The sequence below is a fragment of the Corella eumyota genome, chromosome 5, assembly GCF_963082875.1.
Source record: "Corella eumyota chromosome 5, kaCorEumy4.1, whole genome shotgun sequence".
Classification (NCBI taxonomy): domain Eukaryota; kingdom Metazoa; phylum Chordata; class Ascidiacea; order Phlebobranchia; family Corellidae; genus Corella; species Corella eumyota.
In genome coordinates this window covers 5,680,645-5,702,783 of record NC_137494.1, presented here as the reverse complement: position 1 = coordinate 5,702,783, position 22,139 = coordinate 5,680,645, and the positions used below count along the sequence as shown (strand labels likewise).

General features: G+C 29.9%; 1 protein-coding gene across 3 annotated transcripts in view; it reads left to right on the top strand.

The window, feature by feature from the left end:
• LOC145752099 (thrombospondin type-1 domain-containing protein 4-like) overlaps positions 1 to 22,139 on the top strand; it is a 30,038-nt gene continuing 7,899 nt past the window's right edge. The window contains exons 1-7 of one of the 3 annotated variants that reach the window (XM_082568310.1): positions 1 to 172; positions 1,065 to 1,207; positions 1,422 to 1,482; positions 1,653 to 1,755; positions 1,968 to 2,128; positions 19,869 to 19,962; positions 20,661 to 20,771. In XM_082568310.1, the coding sequence (XP_082424436.1) occupies positions 38 to 172; positions 1,065 to 1,207; positions 1,422 to 1,482; positions 1,653 to 1,755; positions 1,968 to 2,128; positions 19,869 to 19,962; positions 20,661 to 20,771 (808 nt within the window). In that variant the 5' untranslated portion in view covers positions 1 to 37. Of the gene's footprint in view, positions 173 to 1,064; positions 1,208 to 1,421; positions 1,483 to 1,652; positions 1,756 to 1,967; positions 2,129 to 7,296; positions 7,750 to 15,060; positions 15,220 to 19,868; positions 19,963 to 20,660; positions 20,772 to 22,139 lie in introns of those variants that run through there. The other 2 variants (XM_082568311.1, XM_082568312.1) reach the window with 2 other exon arrangements.

Sequence of the window (22,139 nt, the reverse complement as noted above, 5' to 3'; positions counted from 1 at the left end):
TGTTTTTTTCTTAATTTGTATTACTTTTAAAATAAAAATGAGTTTAAATTTCGTGAACTGCCTTTTCTATGGAACTATATTACTTCTATCCTTAACCGTTCAAGCGAATGCACAGGGACAGAATTATAGAAGAAGATATCAATATGGACAAAACCCTTATACTAATACACAGGTAAAAATTAACATTAAATTATTTTTTATAAAACTTGTATTCCGTAGTTACAATTTTAATATTTTACTGTTTAATGTTTATGTATATGTTTTTTCTTATGATATATATCTTTATTACATCATTGTACCTAAATAACTAGCCTACAAGAAAAAAATATTTGTAATTCATTATAAATTTTTAAGAAACGGGTTAAAAATTAACAAAAAAATATCGTTCGAAATTTTATATGTAGATAGGTTAAATTAAAATTAAGGTCTGACCTTTGTGCTTGGTTAAGTCCGCTAACCTGATTGGTCTAAAATATAATAAGGTTTAAACCTACGTGCACATGTGCACGTTTCAGATTTGATTACGCAAGATTGGGTAACAATTTTTGTTTATCAACCTCTCAATTAAAACCGCAAAGCCGATGTTCAAGTCTGAAGAACAATGCTTTTACAGTGTTCAGATCGTTGTTAGTAACTTTGCGAACGTCCGACTGTTTTGTAGTTTCAATTTCGAAGTAATTAAATGTATATAGAAAAGAGATTGAAAGCAAGTTGTAACGATAGAAAATCTATACTTTTTTGGGGTTCAATGTACAAATAAAGTTAAATTATAAAAAATGTAAGCTAAGTAATATTGGGCCACAGCAGCTTTGTTAGACTTAGGCGCCAAAAAAAGTAAATATAATTATGTGAAAGTGCTTTTGTAAATTTAACTTTGTATTGGCGGTTAATAACCATTGGATTATAACATTCTCGGATTTAATTATGAAGAAAAAGTACCTTGAAAAACGCTGGGATTATCACAAAAAATAAATGAGAACGTGTCGTGAAATGTCTTAATTTTACTGTACAAGGGCAATCTAAACCTAATCAAACAACTCAATGTTTATTTTTCTTGCATCCAGCACCGACAGCCACGTGACTCAGTGAGGAGAACGCCAACTACCGGTTGGGATTCTTGGAGTTCGTGGTCGGCATGTAGTCAGTCATGTGGTGGTGGGGTAAGAGAGCAACGAAGGATCTGTCATCAAGGATTTAGAATAGATCCGTAGGGAATTTTAATATAAAACTTTTGTATAGAAATTAGAATTTAATTCTTAAATTTTATTTTTGTTAAATTTTTTTAAGATAGATAGATCTGATAAATAGTCAAAAAACGCTTAAATAAAAAAAAATATTTAAATGCTGAGTCGTTTTTTTTCTAATTAATTATTGTAAAAAAAAGTTACCATAATTTTATTTTAAATTAATTTTTTTTTTAGTCGTGATTATACATCACAGTGTTATGGATCCAACAAAAAATACGAAATTTGCAATGAACAAGTTAGTTACTTTTCATATGAATTCTATTCTACCTACCTATAACAATACTTTAAACCAAATTTATTACAATTCAAAAAAATATTTTTTAAATAAACTTTTATTACATTTATATTCTATTGTTATAATTCTCACATATAATATTGTTAAAAAACTTCTTGTGTGCTTTTTAGGCGTGTGCCGACGGATATGTGAACACTAGGCAGTACATGTGTGCAACTTACAATGAGAAAACATTTGGCGGGAAAACTTATACTTGGCTTCCTATGAACAGAGGTAAAAAATTTAAAATTTTAATTTTTTAATTTTAAAGGCTGGTTAGGTTTTTTGTTCGATTCCCACTGCTTCCATATTCTTTCAATAACCTTACAGTTGCTTAAATTTTAAAAATATGTCATAGTAGTGCTAAAACGTTTTAATTTTTTTTTTAATTTTTTTTTTTTAAACTTTTTTAGATATATATATTTTTATTTTTTATATTTTTGCAGGTGGTCCTTGTCAATTGAATTGCCAGTCACGTGGTCACCGATTTTTCGTTCGACATTCGGCAAAGGTAGTGGATGGAACAGATTGTTTGATTACAATAAGAGAGAGGAGAAATGAGAGAAGGACAACAGAAAAAGGGATTTGCATTTTAGGAAGATGCGAGGTTGGTAAAAATGTATTTAAATAATTTAAATAATTAAAAAAAAAGTTTTATTATGTATTTGTTTTTTGTCTGTCTGCTTATGTAAGTCTGTGTGGGTTTATGTTTGTCTGTCTGGTCATCTGTCTGTTTATTTGTTTGAACATATGGGTGTCTCAACTTAATTTTCTAAATTACCTAAAGTATTCAAAATTTTTTAAATTACCTTAAAAATTTTTTTTTTTTTAAATGATTTTTCTTTTATTTTTATTTAATCAACTGTTTCCATTCTTAATTATTATTTGGTTGTTATTGAACATAAATTATATTTTTTTAAATAAAATATTTGATTAATTATGTTTTCATAATTTCGCAATTAGTTTAATTAACCCCCAACTGAACTTTCGATATGTAAAGGAAACGCTGTAAAGATTTATTACATTATTCTAAATGCGTTTTTATAATTGTACGCAACGTTTTTATATGTCAATAGGTTATTGTATAAAAATAAAGTTGTCAATTTATTTTATACAGGGCGATTAATCAAATTTTTTTTATTATTAGGTTATGAAAAATTATTAAAAATTTATTTTTAATTTAAGAATTTTTAAAAAAAAGTTAAGTATAAATTGACACAGTCTTTTATTTAACTACAACTCTGTTGTTGTTAGTTTTTAGTTTGTAAATATTTTAAAATATAAGTTATAACAAGTAAAAGAAATTCACATGACTTAGTATAATTTTTGTAACTCGCATAACATTGTAACAGCATTTAAACTTAAACTGTAAGGGGTTGTTTAGCTTTAAGAATTAGATAGATATCCGATAATGACTTTTACATGTAACAATTATACTTTAAATTATTGTTTTCCTAATTTTAAATTACAGATTACGTTTAATTTGTAGATTTGTAATATCCAAGTTAAATTATATTTAAATATTTATAAAGCTTAGTTTTATGTTATAGGGGTGGTCTCGTACATTTGATTATATCTAAAGATTTGTATATTGTAGAAATTTAAAGACAGTTAGAAAATTTATATTTTATAAAGAAAATAATGGGCCGTGTTTCTAAAAAAAACATTAAATGTCATACATTTTGAAAATGTGATTTTTATATTTATAAAAAATTACATAAGATCAATACCTATTTTATTCTTGTAAATTAAATGTAAATATTAACAGTAGCCAGTTGACTAAACGCAAATACGAATCAAAGACACTATTATCCACTATTATTACTATTCTTAACTGTGTTTGCATACTAATACCAATACGTAATACGAAGACCCCTGTATATGTAAAATTATGTACAAGCCTATGTATTAATCAAAACAAGAAAGTCAAATAAAAGTTTTCTTGTAAGGGTTGTTACTCTTCGCTCCTTATAAACAGTTGCCTTATTAGGCATATGTGTGTACTATAGGGTAGCTGAAATAGTTAGTAGACCACCCATGAATTTTCGAGTATTTTTTTGAATTTTATTTATTTGTTAACAAACTCATGTTCAAAACTTTAACATTTTTTCGCCACGTGTTGTCGTTCCACTTAATAAGTTTAACGGCTTAAAGGTAAATTGTGAATTTGCCAGTCTAGACCGTGTCTCAATAAACATATTTGTCAATTTTAAGTTCATGAATAATTCATAAGTGTGTATGCAGAAAATGTAACTTACAATTTAGAAAAATGTTGTTTTATATATTTTTAAAATTTATTAATTAAAAATTAATTGTAATTTTTTTTTTTGATATTTATGTTTACCAAACTAACACTCATTTGTAAAAGAAATATTTTAAATTACTTTGTCAAAATTGATTGTTACTTGAAATTTACTTTACGGCTCGTAAAATTAGTTATGACGTCAGACAATAAAACAAGGGGGGCATTGTTACCCTGCCAAATGACGTCAGTAATTGAATAATCAGAATAACAAGGCGATAAGCTTTAAAAAATAGTTTTCATTCATATTGGGTGATTTAGTGATTTTGTGGTACATCTGTTTAGACTATGTCTTTAAATTTGCTATTTTTATGTAGATTTAGGTTAATTAATCATAAAAATACCAAGATTATTATACAATTTTATCTGATTTCTGTGTATTTAAATTTAAAAGGTACTTTAAACATGCTTTCCAGCGAGTTTTATGTTTGAAGTTAATTAAAATACCTCTCTTTCAATATGCTGATTGAAATTTAATTTTAAAAAATACTTAAGATTTTAAACACACTTTACTTCAATCTGAAATTTCTTAGAACTATTTTATAAATTCCTTTATTTTCCGGCCTGCTGAGTTAGTTTTCAACAAGCAGAATGTTTTTGCAAGTAAATATTATACATACATGTATAGATTACCGTATTTGCTTTATCTCGATTACTAATTTCTGGGTTTGAAACTTCAAAATTCTCTCCCAAATTTGGGTTTTGAAATTCAACTCCAGAAAACTTAATATTTTGATATATTACTGCAGAAATTTCTCAAAATTTGTTTCGTTTTTAACTGTTAATCATAATCATAATGCGCCTTATCACCTTTGAATATCTTTTGTAAAAAACTTGTCTAACACAAAAACAATATACAATAGAAAATAATTTGATTATACCAAAAGGAAGTTTACCTAGCTATTATACACCGGATACTTTTTCTACATGGGTAGTCTGAATATTAACAAGATTACACTAATTCGACATGTAAAGCGTTTTTCTTTCAACGAAAAAGGTTGCAATACATCAATCTTTCAGGCGTTAATCTAACCAGATTAGTTGTTGAGCATAAGTCGAATACTTTGCTCTGTTTTGCAGTAAATATATAGTAAGAAAAAAGGTAGGCTGCTACATAAAAATAACATTTAGGTTTTATATATTTAGTCAGCTGTATTTTAAGTAACAGTATTGCCAAACATTTATTTTATGTGCATTTTTTGAAATATAAAAACTTATCAAAATTTCACAGTTGCATTAAAAATAGATAAATTAGTATTTTATATAGCCATTTTATAAAGTAACTATAATCCTAATGGCATTTATTATGCTGTAATTCGATAACTAAATAGCCTAGTAGCCTTTTGAGTTTCCTTGAAGTTTTACACCTGCTCTATACGGGTAGTTAATTTTAATGCAGTAAGAAAATGGACATTTAAAAAATATAGGACTGTAAAAGGCATTAGGAATTTAAGCAAAGATGCTTTAATGGGATAGAAAAGGTTGCAATATTAGTAATAGTTTAGGGTTATGCGTAGTTCAGGGAAAATCTATCGCGGTTTTTCAAAAGATTTTAATCATAAACTGGCTTAAATGCCATCGCCCAATATTAAAAAAAAAGCTGTGATGTATTTCCTTTAAATAGGACGACGACCTTAGTTTGTGACCCAATCTGCCGAAAGAATGAGCTCTTTATGACGTCACAGACAGGATTAAGTGTCACGTGACCTTAGATTAGAGCAAGCGCGACCTTATAAAAGTCTATAGAGAATCGAAGTTTAATAGTGCTACGCCGGCGTTGTTAAAAAACTTGAGGTTTGGTTGTAGAAAAAATGTTTTGACGTTTTCGATATAAAGTGAGTTGCGTAAATGGAAGATTACTTGTATAGGAAGCCACTAAAAGTTTTTTAGTGTATTCATTAAAGAGTTGCGGTCTAAACGAGAATTAAACACAACTTAGGCGAAAATTAGACGAAAATTAGGCGGATTTTGGTAAATCAATGGTTAAGTATGTTTTTAATAGTATTATGACTACTCAAATAGCCTAAATATTTACAATGTTTGCGTAATAATTAGTATCATTGCGTTTTTTTAAATTAAAAATTTAAATTCCATGTTTTTTAGAAAATAAATGCATGTTTGTAGAATATGAATTTACTTAACCTTCGCCCAATGTACACACCATTAAATCAATGGACCATTGTTACGTCATAATACCTCGTGCGTATCCGGCTAGTGACGTCACGCAATGATTACCGTCCAGTCGGCAAGTTTCGTTTGATAAGCTATTGTGTTAGCGATACGCAATCGTCTATTGTTATAAGAAGGCCTATTGTTAAAAACGGATATTAGAAAATTGCGGATGTATTTAGGTAATTTGACGAGGTATTGTTTTTGACTTATTTGGAATTTGCGTAAAAAATCACGTCTTATTATTGTCTACGTTGCAGGATAATTTATTTTAAACATTTTTTTAGAACTGTTAAAATTTCGATAAAAAAATTTAATATTAAAATTTTTTTTAATTTTTTTATAAAATAAATCGTAATATTATTTTTTGGGGTTCATGGGTCATTTTTTTGTTTTAATTAATTAATTTGCGTCTAAAGACATTAAACACTTACCAATTTAAAACAACAATTTAAAACCAATTTAAAATTTTAAAAAATAAATATTTTTAGTATACAGATTCTTAATATCAAGTTAAAAAGTAAACGTGCGACATCACACGAAATGTCATATCACGACCCCGCAAAAAATCCTAAAGCGTTACAATAAAAAAGTAAAGATAATTTTGATTTCGATTTTGTATTGACAGAGATTAACTTCCGATAATATCAATACTCAAACACGTTTCGTACAGCCGCAGGTTAAAGTAAAGATGCTCGTATATTAAAACGTAAACATGTAACATTTCTAAGTCAACTCTAAAGTTCATCTAATACGTGAATGTTGATCGTTGTTTATTAAATACTCCGAGTCTATTTTCTTCTTACCTTTTCGCTGTGATTCTATATGTTTCAAGATTTCGATTATCGAATCGCGTCTTATTTTGGCGGTTACGTAACCATAGGTGCCATGACGTAATCGTTGTTTTCGCATGTGTGTGAAACTGGAACGTAAATCTTCCGGAAAGTTTTCAGAAACAAAAATTAGACTTATTATTATAAACTTCAAAAAAATATCGTTTGTATTCGAGATGAGCACTTTGTTATTTATGACAAAGGTTATTACTATTAAATACAGGTTTGTGGTTAGAAGTAGCTTAACATAATGAGCAAGTGGAATTGATGACTGATAGAAATTATCCCAAGTGATTGTCTACTTATTTGATCAGTGATTTGTTATAGCTAACCACTTATCAATCAAATAGGATTTGTTCAATAACAAACTGGACAGCAGAGAAATTTTAAGCGATTTATTGGTGTGGCAACAATTAATAACTAAGAGTAAGAACTTTTTAATTATCAATCTTTACCAATTATTCCAGATTATTTATCTCAGTTTTGTGTTAAACTCGACATTTAAACTTGGAAAAAAAAGTCATCTTATTTAGCTTGACAAGTTAATTGCAAGCACAAAAGTAAAAAGAAGAAGAACACTTGACCGCATATCACGTGACTCTTGCTGGATTTACCTTATTTGGTTAATTTTGAGGTTCTATCACGTAATTTTAAACTGTTCTGTGATTGGTTGGATTCAAGATGCTGCACTTTCATGTTGTTGTTATTGTTTTTCTCTCGTCCGGGACTTTTGTATCGGCTGGTTACTATAGTAACCCCTCATCCAATTATCACATGTCGAATCCGTACCTAAGTCCTTATCGGAACTCCCACGTGACTAACCGCCACGCCAATCAGCGATCGCCGCTTTACTCTGGAATGGACGATGTTGTGGTAACACCTCTTGTGCGCCAGCTGCCGGTCTCAAGATTTATCTATAATCCGGTATGTTTTAAACCTTTCTTTAGTTTAAAGTTAAGAAAGAGTAAATTTAAAATACCGAACCAAATTGACTTATTGTTTCTCAAATAAGATAATATTGTAGATGAATGTTTTATATAAGCTGTGAAATACAAAAGACCCATTTTTAGCTGAAGTAAAACGTTTGTACTTTATTAAGATAATCTTTATTTCGTGATTAGTTTATTGGAAGATCAGATTAATTTGACATATCAGTGTATTTAAACAAAGAATTTTTATATTGGTTTAAGCTTTTATTCTCGTTTAATATTTATTTAGACAATTTAGGTGAAAAAGGGTTTTTAAAAATATTTTTTTTTATATATTTTGACATTTTTTATTTTTTTTATTTTAGAGTTTAAGAAATTTTAGATGTTTAAATGTTTAGATCAATTTGTTACTCGCAAAGTTAAAACTTGTTTATACTTGTTGTTACTTAAGAGTTAGAATATTTACAAACCTTGACATTATATAAGCTTGATAAATGACCTTAGGGTGTGGGATGACATTAAGGGCTTCCAATGACCGCTTGACCATTACCTTAAAGCTTTTAGCTTGCTTTATTAGGCCTAGATGTCGTTGTAGTTGGTATTGATGATGTTGTAAATGGATTAGGATTTCTACAGTTGCTTTTTTGAGGTTTAAAATTACTTGTAAAGTATTAGAAAGTTTGTTTTACTAATATTGAAAAATAAGTTACTTGTATTTATTCAGTTATTTTTCTTTCTTTTCAAAGCTAACTTAAATATTGATAACGCTATACATGGAAACCTCATAGTGACCAACCGATTTATTAGATGGAATTAAGGCTAACCCAAATGCGTTGGATTGGTGTAGGTGGCGTAAACTTAGTTAATATTTATAGTAAAACTTGAAAAAGGGCGTTCTTAGTACAGGATACGCTATAGACTTCATTGCGTACGATGTTAGTTTAGTAGAGTTACAATGTTTCCGTTGTAGCCAGAAATAGGCTACAAATACCTTGAAAATGATTTTGATATTCCTTTGAATAAAATATCCAGGAGTAATTACAAATAATTTTTAATTGCTAACAAAAAAATAGTTTTTAAAATTCGGTTCGTCGAAGGTTAAATCTGTAAAGCCAGACGCGCCTAATTGTCTGGTGGTTTATGAAATACTATTTGATTAACGTCTTTTGATTGGAAAGATTTATAGAACTCAAATTCCTGTTAGTCGTAAACCTGAAAAGCTCTTTGTGGTAGAAAAATGTAGTTCTCATTTTAAGGGCATTTGAATTGTGATGCATTACTTTATCATATATAATCAAACGTGTAACTCTTGCGTTATGTTATGTTGCTATTAGGCCGAATTCTGTATTTGATAACAGCGATAAATAACATGATACTTCAATTAAATGACTTACATTTTGTTAGGAGAATAAGTTTTATTTAAAACTAAAGAAACAGTTCTATATTAAGAAAACTTTTAAAATGTTGCAATATTTATTTTAATGCGTTACATCATAAAAGCAGTTGTGTTATGTTAAAACAATGATCAACTTTAAAAATTTATTGACTGTCTGCAAGATGGCGTTGCGGAGTAATGCACGTTTGTTAACTGAGAACTGTAGCGTGGCAAAATTTTTAAATATTAATGTGGTAAACTAATCGTGGCACAGAATTTTTACTCAAAAGAGTTTGAGTTCAAGTCGCACTAATTCCTTCCTGACTAGGCGTTTTTAAATAGCTCAAACACGTCCAATTAGCACACTCTTTCTTGATTAAGATAAAAAACATAATATTTTGCTAAGCAACGGTTTTTATCGTAATTTGTAACTTAATTGTATGTTGATTTATTGCCTTAAAGATAAAAAAAATTATCAAAATTTAATGAAAGCCATAAAAGAATACATTGTACCTAATTAAAAAAAATTAAACATTGCGTAATAAATACCTATTATTAAGGGCACTTGAATTTGAGATTATTTTCACACGATTTCGTGCCCTCCACACCCATTTAGTAAACCCGGAAGAATTAATTCAAGTGAAGTAGGTAATGACCGTGTTTTAAATATTTGTTACGAAAAAAGATAGCAAATGTGTATTTGTGGTAGGCTAGGGCTTATATAAAATAAGGAACTTTAAATGTATAAAATTACTTGGGTTTTATTAGCAGTGAATCACTATGTTTTGAGTGGGCGTCTTAAATGCTAATTTCGATTAAATAAAAATTTGAGAATAGTTTTTTTTGTTAATATTTTTGAAGGTTAACAATTTTTAGAAAGGTCAAATTTTTGTGACAAAATGTCAGAATTTTTAAGTTTATAAGATTTGGCAGCGCGATAAAATAACCCAACGTTTTAATGTTACTTACATAAAAGTTTAAACATCGTCCATTCTAGTCCAACATTTTAGTAAATTGCTAGTTACTGTATATAAATATTTATTGCTAAAACCTATTTATACAGCTGAAATTAACATTGTTTAGATTTAAATCTATGCTTTTTTTGAGTTAAAGTATATATTTTTAACTATAAAGTATAAACTATGGTAATTTAATATTAACGTTAAGTATTTACCGCTTTGCATTAAAAAGTACTTACCTGGTGATAAAATCCCCCAAAAAAGTTGATAAAATCTTTAAACATGTTTTATTTTGCGCTATTAAATTGCCACCCGAGCCTAATTTTTTGTGTTGACGTTTTACTATAAAAAACGTTAGTTTCCTACTCCAAAGCGTCGCCCACTGAATTCTGTGGATTGGGTGGTTAAACAATTATTTAAAAATAGCCTTAACATTTTTTAAAATATGACGTAAGTTCTTTATAGAAAAAATAATGTAATTAATTATGTTAGGTCTGGAGTAAGAACTTCAATGTTATCGATAAAAAACAATGACTTAATAAGTGTGGACACTTCAGGCTTTGTTAGGGTTCTGAATGGATCATTTTATAGTCTTTTCGGCTATGTTTTTTAATTTATACAAAAGCTATAAAAAAAGAAAAATAGTGTCGCCCTTTATTTTTGATACAGTTCCCCTTGTACCTTGAATTTAATTAGTTACTTTTTCGTTCAGCCCCTTAAGTAAGCAGGTGTCATGGTGCTTTTCATTCAAAGGTAATAGACCTTAAAATATCCCCTTTTGCGTGGATTTCCGACATAACAATGTCCCACATTTAACCAGTCTCGTGTTGGGTAATCTTTTACCGGGTAATTTTTGTCGCTGAGTGACGTAATATCGTGATTCAAGTCTATATATTAGGTTGCTTAATTTAGGGTACCCTTGACTTTATAAATAGGTTTCAATTCTCATTTTCTTTATATATAGAAAACGTTGTATGAAATATATAAAAACGTAGGGTTATCTTTAATCACCGGTTGTGAGTAAACTCACCATTCTTTATCTCGTTTGTGAATTTAATATCTTAAAACGTAATCTTCTATTATGGGAGGTCTTCGACAATTTGTTTGATTATCGCTACACTATAACTATCTGTCAATTGCTTTGTGTTGTACAATGTTAACTATTGTGCGTTGTATAGGCGTTAACCATTAATCATTGATACGAGAAGAATTGATTTGAATCGCAATATATTGTAAACTTGGACGTCGCCTCTCTTATCGATACCGGTCGCTCGCCAGTAATCTTTCAAAAATCTCGATTTCGGGTCGGCGAAACGAGGCAAAATTAGACAAAAATTGCGGCGAAACGAGACCGCAAGTCCCGCGAACGGCTTAGTGAGGTGCCGAGGAGAAATTACACTCCGTAAAAAAAATTTCTTGGCAGAAAAAGGCAATCGCAACAAGAAAGCAGGCAAAACTGATCTGTGCTGCCATAAGTAAACTATATTGTAAGGAGTAAAGGTTTAGGACAGGTTGAATGCCGAAGGCAAAGGCCTGAATAGACAATCAAATTTATTGTTTTTTTGCAAGAAAGTTTATAGTTTAGTTTAAACAAAATGTAGGTGCTCTGCAAATATTAATTTAAATGGTTTTATAATCGGTTTTTATAAATTTAAACAAGATAAAATGTGTTGGAGATATTTATAGAAATAGATTTATTCACTTTTTAGTTTTTAAAATAACTTAATTCGTAACAGAGAGTATTTCTTGTTTAAAAATACAGTTGGCAGTAAAAGTTGTAATCTCGGCAGTAAACTGCGCTACAGGCTAAAAACTGGTATATTTTATAGCAAAAATAAATCCATAAAGTATTTTTGATAGACTGCGATAAAGTTTTTAAAATCCACTTCTTTCAATCAACTCTTAGGTTAAATAAACATTCCGGGAAATTTAGGCTTTGAAAAGCATTCCATATTTACTGCGCCTAACCGCATATATTGTACTTAGACTGGCGCAAGACTGCGTGCAATTTGCGTAATGACGTAGCGATATTGACGTAATGACGCTGTACGTCCGGACGCGTGCAAGCAATAGAATCTTGAAGTCATTAAAGCGATTTTGTAATAAAACGCAGTGACTGGCATGGATTTTGATTTCACGGAGTTTACTTATTTCGACATTCCTGTTAAATTATATTTATATAAGGCGGGCTAATAAAAAAGGGGGGATCGGTAAATACGTTACACAAAAACTATACCACAATGACTTTGAGATATAGGTTAACAACGCATCTAATAAGGGTTGTATCAAAAAAAAATTTGCAAAGTACCCCACTGTGAAGTGGTGTTGCTGTTTGCCTTTCCGACCGCTAAAATTGGCAAAATCGTCTTATCATAAAATAAACTTAAACTTTAGACTCGGAGTTCAATTCAGCGCATAATTAAACTTGAAGTTGGGCCATAATTTTATAATTTAAACAAACTTTTTTGAATATAGCTAAAACCGAGTTAAAAAACTTGGTAAAATATGATTATTTGATGCGGTAGATTTTAAGTTAAATTCTCTACACGTTTTTTTTTCGCAGCCGCTGGGCTCAGGTTACGTTTTAAAATCTTGTCACTTTTTTTCACACGACTTGTACTTGATACGAAAGCGCTTGTAAATTGGCGACAATTCGCACTTGAATTACGACCTGGTAATTGAAAGAACGGTGGGACTGTGACCTGCTGCATGTCAGTAGAAGGAACAAAACGTATTGCATGACTTAAACTGTAAAGCATCACGTCAAGGGCTAATACAGAGCATTATTAAAGGTCAAAAATTGTGAATAAGTTTGTAAATTTTATTTCTTTTAAGTGGTTTTGTTTGATCTTACATTTTTTTGTAACGAAAAATGAAATTTATCAGAATTTTCGAACAGCGTTGTTATATATTACCTACCGCCCTGCTGAGCAAATAAATAGTCAATAGTCATTTGACCGTGTAGTTATTTTTTGATAACTTGTTAAATTGACGTAGTGGGTGTTCGTATTGCTTGTAAATTAGGTGTAACATTAATCAAAAGTGCGATTTTTCATTCCCCTTCTCTTTAACTTATTGACATTTCGGTTTTCAAACTTGACCCCGCATTCAATTCGAGCGCGTTTGATCTTTGTGCGAAAACTCTATGCGAGATCGCTCTCTGATGACGTCATGTGGCTACGTGGTGACGTAATATTTACACTTTCCCACACAGAATGTACTTAAGAGTCTGGTGGGATAATTACAAGTGTCGGTAAACGAGACGGTTAGAAAAAAAAAAACGAGAACGACATTTTTTCTCTCAATTTAAACTTGAACTCAAATACTAATTAAAACACAAAGTAATTTAAATTCTCCCTATTCACGGGGGCTTAAAATGCAAAGGCAAAACCTAATAATTGAAACAGTTCTAACTTTTGACCTTCGACACCAGCATAGTTTAATACTTAGTTGCCACGTGATGCAAAGCTTATGAAGCTGTAACAGTAGACGAGTTTTTCGAGTGGAAAACCATAAATGTGAGATATAAGAAGCTTACGCAAATAATGAACGTGTTTTTTTGGAACGTTTTTTGAGCTTGGGTAAATAATAAAACTACCGTGCCAAATTTGAATTAGTTGTAAAACGGAAGAGTACTTTTTGAAAATTAGTTTTTAAAAACAAATATTTTAAATGCTATTTTTAGAATTTTTTTTTGTGCGGTCTAGAAAAATTCGAAATTCTTTTTTTTTTAAAAAAAGGTCGATTTTTCTTTTTGAATTATTTTTTTTGAAACAAAATTGTCTGGTAACCTTCACAGTGATTTCAAAGGGTCGCTTAAACTCGCATAAATTTGCTAAACCTTTGATGCCGTGTATACGATCCTAATAAATTTTAAAGTAAATTGATTTAAAAAAAAGATAGCCTCCTTAATTTTGTTAAACAACTTCCTTTACGAGCTAATTCACACCACAAATTTGGCAGACGACGGCCAGGCTGTCAATCAAGCCAAAGGGGGAATCCCCAAATTTAGTCGTCTGCTCCGAATGTTGAACATGTCATCAAACTAATTTAGCTCAAGTTTAACAAGCCGTTAAATTATTTGAAGCTTTTTTAAAAAGTTAAATATCGATGGCAAATATAATGTTGATAAATATATATCAAACAGTAACTAAGGTTTATGCGTGTAAAATAACCAAGATTTTAGATTTTTTGGCAAAGTTATTAAATTTCTAAAATAAATAAGCGCACCGTTATCAGAAAATATTTATTTTTTGTGCAATTTGCTAGCTACATGGTATTTATGTTAATTTAAGTTTTTAAATAAATAAATAAATTTCAATTAACCTATACCGACGTTTCGAAATCACAGGTGTTCTTTGTTAGGTTCCGCGATGTTTTGATAAAAATTCAAACGATTTCAAGAGAATGGCGTTATCCATTATCAATCTACCGAATCAGTGCTTTCATATGACGATAATACAAATTTAAATGTTTTCGTAAATACACAATTTAAATTACATTACGAAGAAAAAATAGAAAAAAAATCTTTTTTGGTAACGCTATAAAAAAATTCTGGGCCGCGATAGTTTTATTTTTAAATAAAAACATATTTTATATAAGGAGAAATTAGTTAAAAATTTATATTAAGAGTAAAATAGGATGCTTTGCAATTTGGTCAAATTCTGGTAGGGTTTCAGTTGAGATTTTTCTCCGGAAATATTGGTTGTAATTCAGATTTCTCACCGATTAAAAGTGAAACAAAACCTAAGTCACGTACGGTGCTGTATATAAAAGCATCGGTGCGTATATACAACACAGAAATTATCCGCATTAGAGGTTATTATTTGATGCTTATATTAGGCTACTTTACTCTATATAATTTTAGGTATGTGCGCATATAGCGAAACTAAAAGAACTCTTACGTTATTTTATAAGTTATTTTTGTTATGCTTTTCTTTAGCATTTGGTTCTTGGCGCTACCAAGTTGTTCTGACTTAAAAATAAAACTGTGACACTGTAGGGTATTAAAGTTAAGCTTTTGACTATTTTGAATCAAGTAAACAAGATGCTGCTTTGGAAATGTGTCATGATGTTCGTTACACTGCTGCCTGCAATAGTACAGGCCAATTATATTGAAGATTTTGACATCGTAAGTTTTAATAAAATATTTTTAAATGCTAATTTTTATAATATTAAATTTCCAGGTACTTGACGATTGATTTACTTTTGTTTTTTTGCCTGTGTTGGATACTTGACATTATATATTGTGGTTAGATGTGTACAGCACTCCCTTTTTAACAACATTAAACAAGACCATATTAATAACATACAAACACAGGCCTAATGCTATAAAAATAATCCCACTCATTTTCGCGGTGTTGCAGATTATAATAATTGGCCTTTTAATGAATGTTAATAACACCAATCTATCTTGGTTAAGTTATCACCAATGTTTATACGAATTTTAAATATGTATTTAAAGCGCCGAGGCCGCTGATCTTTTCTTGGCCATTTTTGGAGCTCTGCGGTTTACGTTTCTTGGCTTTTGAACACGAAACGCAGCCCGCAGGTTGTCTAACTTCCAAAATACCAAAGTGTGGTTCAATTTTTGGTTAGATTAGTTCTCGAAATCATGTTACAGTACACAAACAAAGTAGACTAGTTCTTAAGCGGGCGGAGAACTGAGACATAAACACGGCAGCTCTTTTATTTGGTACCGGACGTGGTCCAGGTGATATTAATCATTGAGAATATCTCATTAAATTGTCTTTCACTGTAACTATTGTTTGCATAGGCTCACAGCGGCCTAGTCGTGTGGCCAACACGGTCAACAGCTGTAAATCACCAGCTTGTACAAACAGAATGTCGTGTCCAGTACGCTGTAAAACAACTAAGCGCATCAACCGAAGTTTTGTTAAAATAGCTTTTGTGTAAAAAATTGCCTTTGCCCTAGAATTTTATACGTTTTAAAATGTGAAAAAAGATTTAAAAAATGTTGTTTTGAAATTTGTAAAATACTCGCAAAAATGGAAATGATTGCAAAAAACTGCCAAAAATTTATATAAACTTTGTGCTACTAAACCAGTTGCCTAACTTTTGAATTCGCAAAAGCCATGTTGGTATTTTTTAGCTTACAGCTAAACTCGAAATGCTTAAATGGATTAGAATCAATCTTGTTATATAAATTGGTTGCTAATGGTGTAGAGCATTTAGATAAAAATATTAGGCATAAAACGGTAAACAATATAATACCTAAGTGTAAAGCAGAAATATATTTGTGTATAAATAAATACATCGACTTTATTTTTATAAATAGTTTCTTACATTTAAATTTATGTCTTTTATTGGATTTTAAATTATCTAATAAAATTAATATTTTTGCAAAGTATAGCGTTCGTTTTTATTACAGGAGTTAAATTTATAAATATTTATGGTCCAGATAACGTTGTTTGGATATAGGAGATTATGAAAATTTAGTCCAGGCGAATATTACATAACTTCAGCTTGTTTAGAAAACATATTTTGTTTTTAATTTATTTTTGGCTTAAACTGATTGTTTTATGGTTTGTTAAAATTAAAGTTATTTGTTTAAATGTTTAACATTAAAACTTTTTCTTGATTGTTGCAACATTATCCACCCACGCAATAAGCTTGTCACTACAACAATTACCGCAAAATTATTTAAATACAATGTTTTTCGAAAATCAAACAAATATCGTCGCCTCTCTTTAGTTTGAAATTTTGTGGTCACAACCCTTGCTCTTTTTACGACTTTAAACTTGCAACGTTTCGTGTTTAATGGTTTAATTATAAATTTTATATAAATTACCAGAAACGATTTATGACCTAAGAGCATTTATGATTTAAAAAACAACAGGAACTTCAAAATTTTACCATATTTCCCCCTTAAAAGTTAAAGTGTGGTTTGTACCGCAGGGTGGCAGGCGTGTGTACACCCTAGTTACAGCATTTAGACAACAACCACCGTGTTTGGCTAAACGTGTTTTAAATGGCTTTTACCATAATATCGAGGGGCCTGGCAAACATTTTTTGTTTAACTTAAAGCCTACGTGCAACCGCCCCGACCAGATTTGAAGCTTAATTGCTAAAGAGTAAAGATGTCGTGATTATTATAGTTTACTGTACATAAAAGTTAGCGAAACATTCCTTTTATATTCAAGCACCCGAGTTCAAAGTTACCTTTTATAATAAATAACACAATGTTTGAAGGTTTACAAAGAGTCAAAATCAAATAGGAAAAATTTTATGTGGTAGGTATTATGTAAGCACTTAGTCACTCCAAAATTCGTTCGAAATAGTGTTCGAACAACCATTAAACAGACGTCAATAAGTGATTTTTCCAAAATGTTGTCTCATTGCCAATATATACAAGCGGTAGGTGTATAAAAAAACACAAGGCATATCCATGGTACACAACATTATTTTTTAGGTTGACATAACTTAAATGTTTTTACATACTTCTTGAATATTATTATAACTTAACTAAGCACAAACATAACAAGTTTAAAGTGGTTAAGTTTAAAACTATATTTAATTTGGAAAATATTGGCCTTTTAAATTTCGTGTTTTTGGTTTTAGCGAAAGGTCGGCAGACGTAAATATCAATAAAATCGTAGACACTTGAATTTTAATGTAAATATTTCTTTTGTGTAGTCGAATAATAGAACTTGTCCATTTCATTATTTACTTAACAGTTATGTCCAAGTCAAAAACTTTTATAACTTAGGGTTAAAACCGACTATTTTAATTTAAGATAACAGTTTAAAAAAAATTTTAGGCTTTTTAAAATTTTGAAAAACATCTCTTGAATTAATCAAGTGCCATTACTTACGTCACTATCAAAAACGCGGTACAAGTGACGTCATCTGTTTAGATTTTGTAATTTTAAATTTCCGAATTTAGCTTCTAAAACAACTGCACCATTTCTTTCATCCAAAGTCTTTTGACGTCAGATATCAAATAAATATTGTTTTAAGAGTTTAAATTTAAACCCAACCCTAATACCAATGATTCATTTAATTTTCTTGATATTACTTATTTAACCATTTAGTCTTTAAAGAGCTTTAATGTTTTGTTTACTCATTTTTACATTTAAGTCCAGATTTAAATTGATATAATTTTCTTGTCATATCACTGCTGCACGTTATCTTAAATAAATAGTTTATTTTCTTAACAAGCCAATTGCTAACATTTGTTAGTTGTTACCATGATTTTGCCATCAAAAAACTCTGTTTTGTATAATCTTAATCAAACGAGGTGTTGATATTTTAGATTTCACCAAAGAGATGTTGCATGAATGTTAACAGCTTGAAGATTAAGCGCTTTCATTTTTTGCCGAAAGGTGTCGACAAATTACTTTAAACAAACGGTTACTAGATACTATAGCGAACCATACAAATCTTGTTTTATTTTGAATACTAGTAGCTAAGCTGGAATATCTAAAACTAATACTACGATTAGTTTTAAGCCTGTTTAAGTCTTTAAATGCAGGTGGTAGTCAAGGCGTGCTTATCGCGAGCCTGGGTCCTTGAACTTTTTCAAATGTGGTTGAAGTACTGGGTCATGATGTTGACTAATGACCGGGTATTATATTCCCCTCCCCAACCTAAGCCTTCTGTGTACAATGCAAGTCGCACTCGTTTCTTACTTTGTTTTAAAAAACGATTTGTTTGTGTTTTTATTGTTGTGTAAAGCACTTGGAACACCCATGTAGTTTGAAACATGCAATTCCGTTGTCGTAATGTGTCTTTACAGTAAGCAGCTGCTGTAACACATAATTTTTAACAGAGGTTGTACAGGAAAACGCAGTGCCTTAAAATCAACATTGACAAAAATTTCCTGCCTTAAAAAGTCTGACTAACTGATAGGTACAAGATACCGTTGTTGTAGGATGAAAATTAGGTTTGCATTCATCTTACTATTCTTGACGTACAAGTAATTTACCACCCTGCAAAATTGCACTTTCCAACGGTAAAACAACATTGGTTATTTACAGACATTGATATTTTCAGTACCAACATTTTTAATCACTTGGATCTTATGAAGAATCGCGCCTATTAAAACAAAGCTTTTTGGTTGTTGTGATAAACAGTTAATGCGGTCAATTAAGCGAGACGCATTATAATTATTTAACTAGTTCGCAAATACATTTTAGCAATATGACACCTTAAAATCGTAGTAGGGTCCATACATCATTTTTGGTTCACCAAATTCAAAACAATTTACAATACCCCGTAACGACCTATGCATATGCTTTGAATTCTTTTAGCTATGGTAGTAGTGATACACAAAACGTTTCGAAGAATCAGTTGTTTTGAAATTTTAAAGTTTTTTTTAAATTTAGCATGGTCTTGTATAATAAAATGTTGCTATAACAGACGAAGGGTAAAGATGTTAATTGCATAAACAGGCAACAGAACTTCCTTTTGTGGGTATTTAAATAAACGGAATGTTATTTTGTCAAAGTGTTTTTCTAATAAGCATTGTTTTACTCAAAATCTAATTATTTGGTCTTTAAATTACTTAATATTTTGGCTTTGACTTTTTATTGTATTGTCTTTTGCATATCAATTTATACTTTATTGTGTTAAAACTCTTTCTGTTTCAAATTTAATATAACTAAACATGTTGTTAAGGATGGTTAAAAAGTTTTGAATTTTTTTGAGAACCCTAGTAGAATTTTGATTATTGTGTTAATTAAACTTTATTTATTTTAATTAAGTATAATATAAAACGGTTAACATTGGGTTATCTAAATTTATTTTTTACGTTTTACAGACGAAGGGTTGTGATGGAGTTCATGCTTCAGGTTTGAAGATTGATAACTGTGGAGTTTGTGGAGGAAACGAACAATCCTGCCAATATTTACATGGTAAAACTATGTAGATATATATATATATATATATAATTATTAGTAAAAAATATTTTAAAAAAAGTAACATACTAGTTTTATTTTTTTTTAATTTCTAGTAAAAATAATTTAAAGAAGTAACATACTAGTATTTTTTTTTTAATTTTCTAGTAAAAATAATTTAAGAAAGCATACTAGTATTAATTTTTAAAATAATTAGCATGGAATAGTAGTAAAAAGTCATTTAGTAAATGTAAAATCTAAGAAATGACTTTTAAACCAAAAACCTTAGTACTTGTAACTTTTAAATCTAAATTTAAGTGTTTGGTGAAGCTACTTGGTAGCAAATTCGGCTTAGTGTATTAAACCCTGAAAGTGGCTACATCCTATAGGAATCGGTAATTGCGGCACGTATTTGACAAATTTTAATTACCAAAAATTGCCAGTTGTTTTTTTAGGGTTAAGTTAAATCGATTAGACACGCTTGCTAAACTTTAAATTAAGGATTGTGTTTATTTTGTTGAGGTTTCATTAAGATTCCATAGTTAATTTACATGGAACAAAACAATAACAACAGTGTAAGGTGAATCCAATATTATAATCATGAGCTAATACGGAGAAAATGACGGCTTTAAATTCTGTATATTACAATAGAGTCTTTAAGTTTAATTAGCTGACAATGTTTCCTTTTTATTCACATTTTAACGATATTTTTCCAGGACTGTTTCGAAGCCAGCCTAGAAGTAATGATTTTCATCTTGTTGTGACTATTCCATCCGGAGCAACAAGAATTAATATTACTGAACAATACAAAAGCAGAAGTTACCTAGGTAAGTTTATAATCTTATAAAGATATTTTCACAGTTTGTTGTATGTCCAACAAGTTTAAAATGTCAGTCTTGGGCTTTGTTAAAAAAATGTATGGCCACTTTATTACAACACTATTGTTCATTATCAAGAACCTTATACAATAAGGCATTTGTTGAGCAAGTTAATAGAAATGTGGATTGTTCTATGTAGGCATAAACTATGGTATTGTCTTTGATAGACATATTATACAACATTACTAGTTAAGTTTTTTGTTATTTCACCAACATAAAATGCACAACTTCTGACGTTGGTTCATTTGTCTAAGTATACGCTTAATTAACGTTGAAACAGCCTAAATAATCACAATAAGGGGGAACACAATAAATTACTGAAATCGATCTGGCGATTAGCAATTTTCAAGTTTTTGCTTAGAAATTTGTGGTAATGGCTACGCGAATGATTGAAAGGGTAATCAATTACATGTTTTGCAGGTAGTGTATTACAAATTAAATACAACTTGTTTAGTTTGAAAAAAAAGAAATGAGCAAAACGAGGCTTATTTCTGTTTAAACAACAATGTTGTGCAGATCTAGGGTTACTCTGGGAACTTAAACCTGACATATTATCCTAGGATAGTGTTACATGATTAAGACGATAACTAATTACATAAATATACCGCTATACTGTATTTCTAAAGTTTTAAAGGAATTGCAACACATATTTTATGCATTTTAAACGTTTAAGATTATGTCTGCAGCCTTTTTTCCCGAATTTCAAATTACAAAATTAGTCATCTAACTGTCGATATTAATCATCTAAACACAGTATAAGTCATCTTTGAAATCAAAAACTGATGTAATTACGACATAATAACCCCAAGCTAATATAATGTAGCGTGCAGACCACACATTCTTATGTTTAATGTGAGTCAATACCATGTTGTTTTGAACCAAAAACAAAATCTCGTTCAAATCCGGAAGTAAGATTTTATGGCCTGTTTTTGAAGATTAATTTATGTCTGCGGTAAGGTATTGTACAATAATAAGCCGGCGGTTTTTTATGCACTTAAGCCTTAATAAGGAAATTTGCGGCGCACATTAATCTGCTTTGGGAAATCACATACTGAGCTATGTTAAAAAATTAAACTAATCCAATTTGAAAAAAAAAATTTGAAGTTAAAAAGAAAAATTAAAAATCTTTCATTTTGAAGTTTCTAAAAATAGGTTGTGCTAAGTAAACCTAAACATGTTCAGTTTCAACTTGCGCTTGCCTTGTTTTCTTAATGCACAACACACAAAAGGATATGTGGTATTTTGTGTTGGCGTTATCCCCGTGTAATGTTACAGCGTTTAAGTGATATCTTATATGGTTTTCAAGGTTGTTTAACT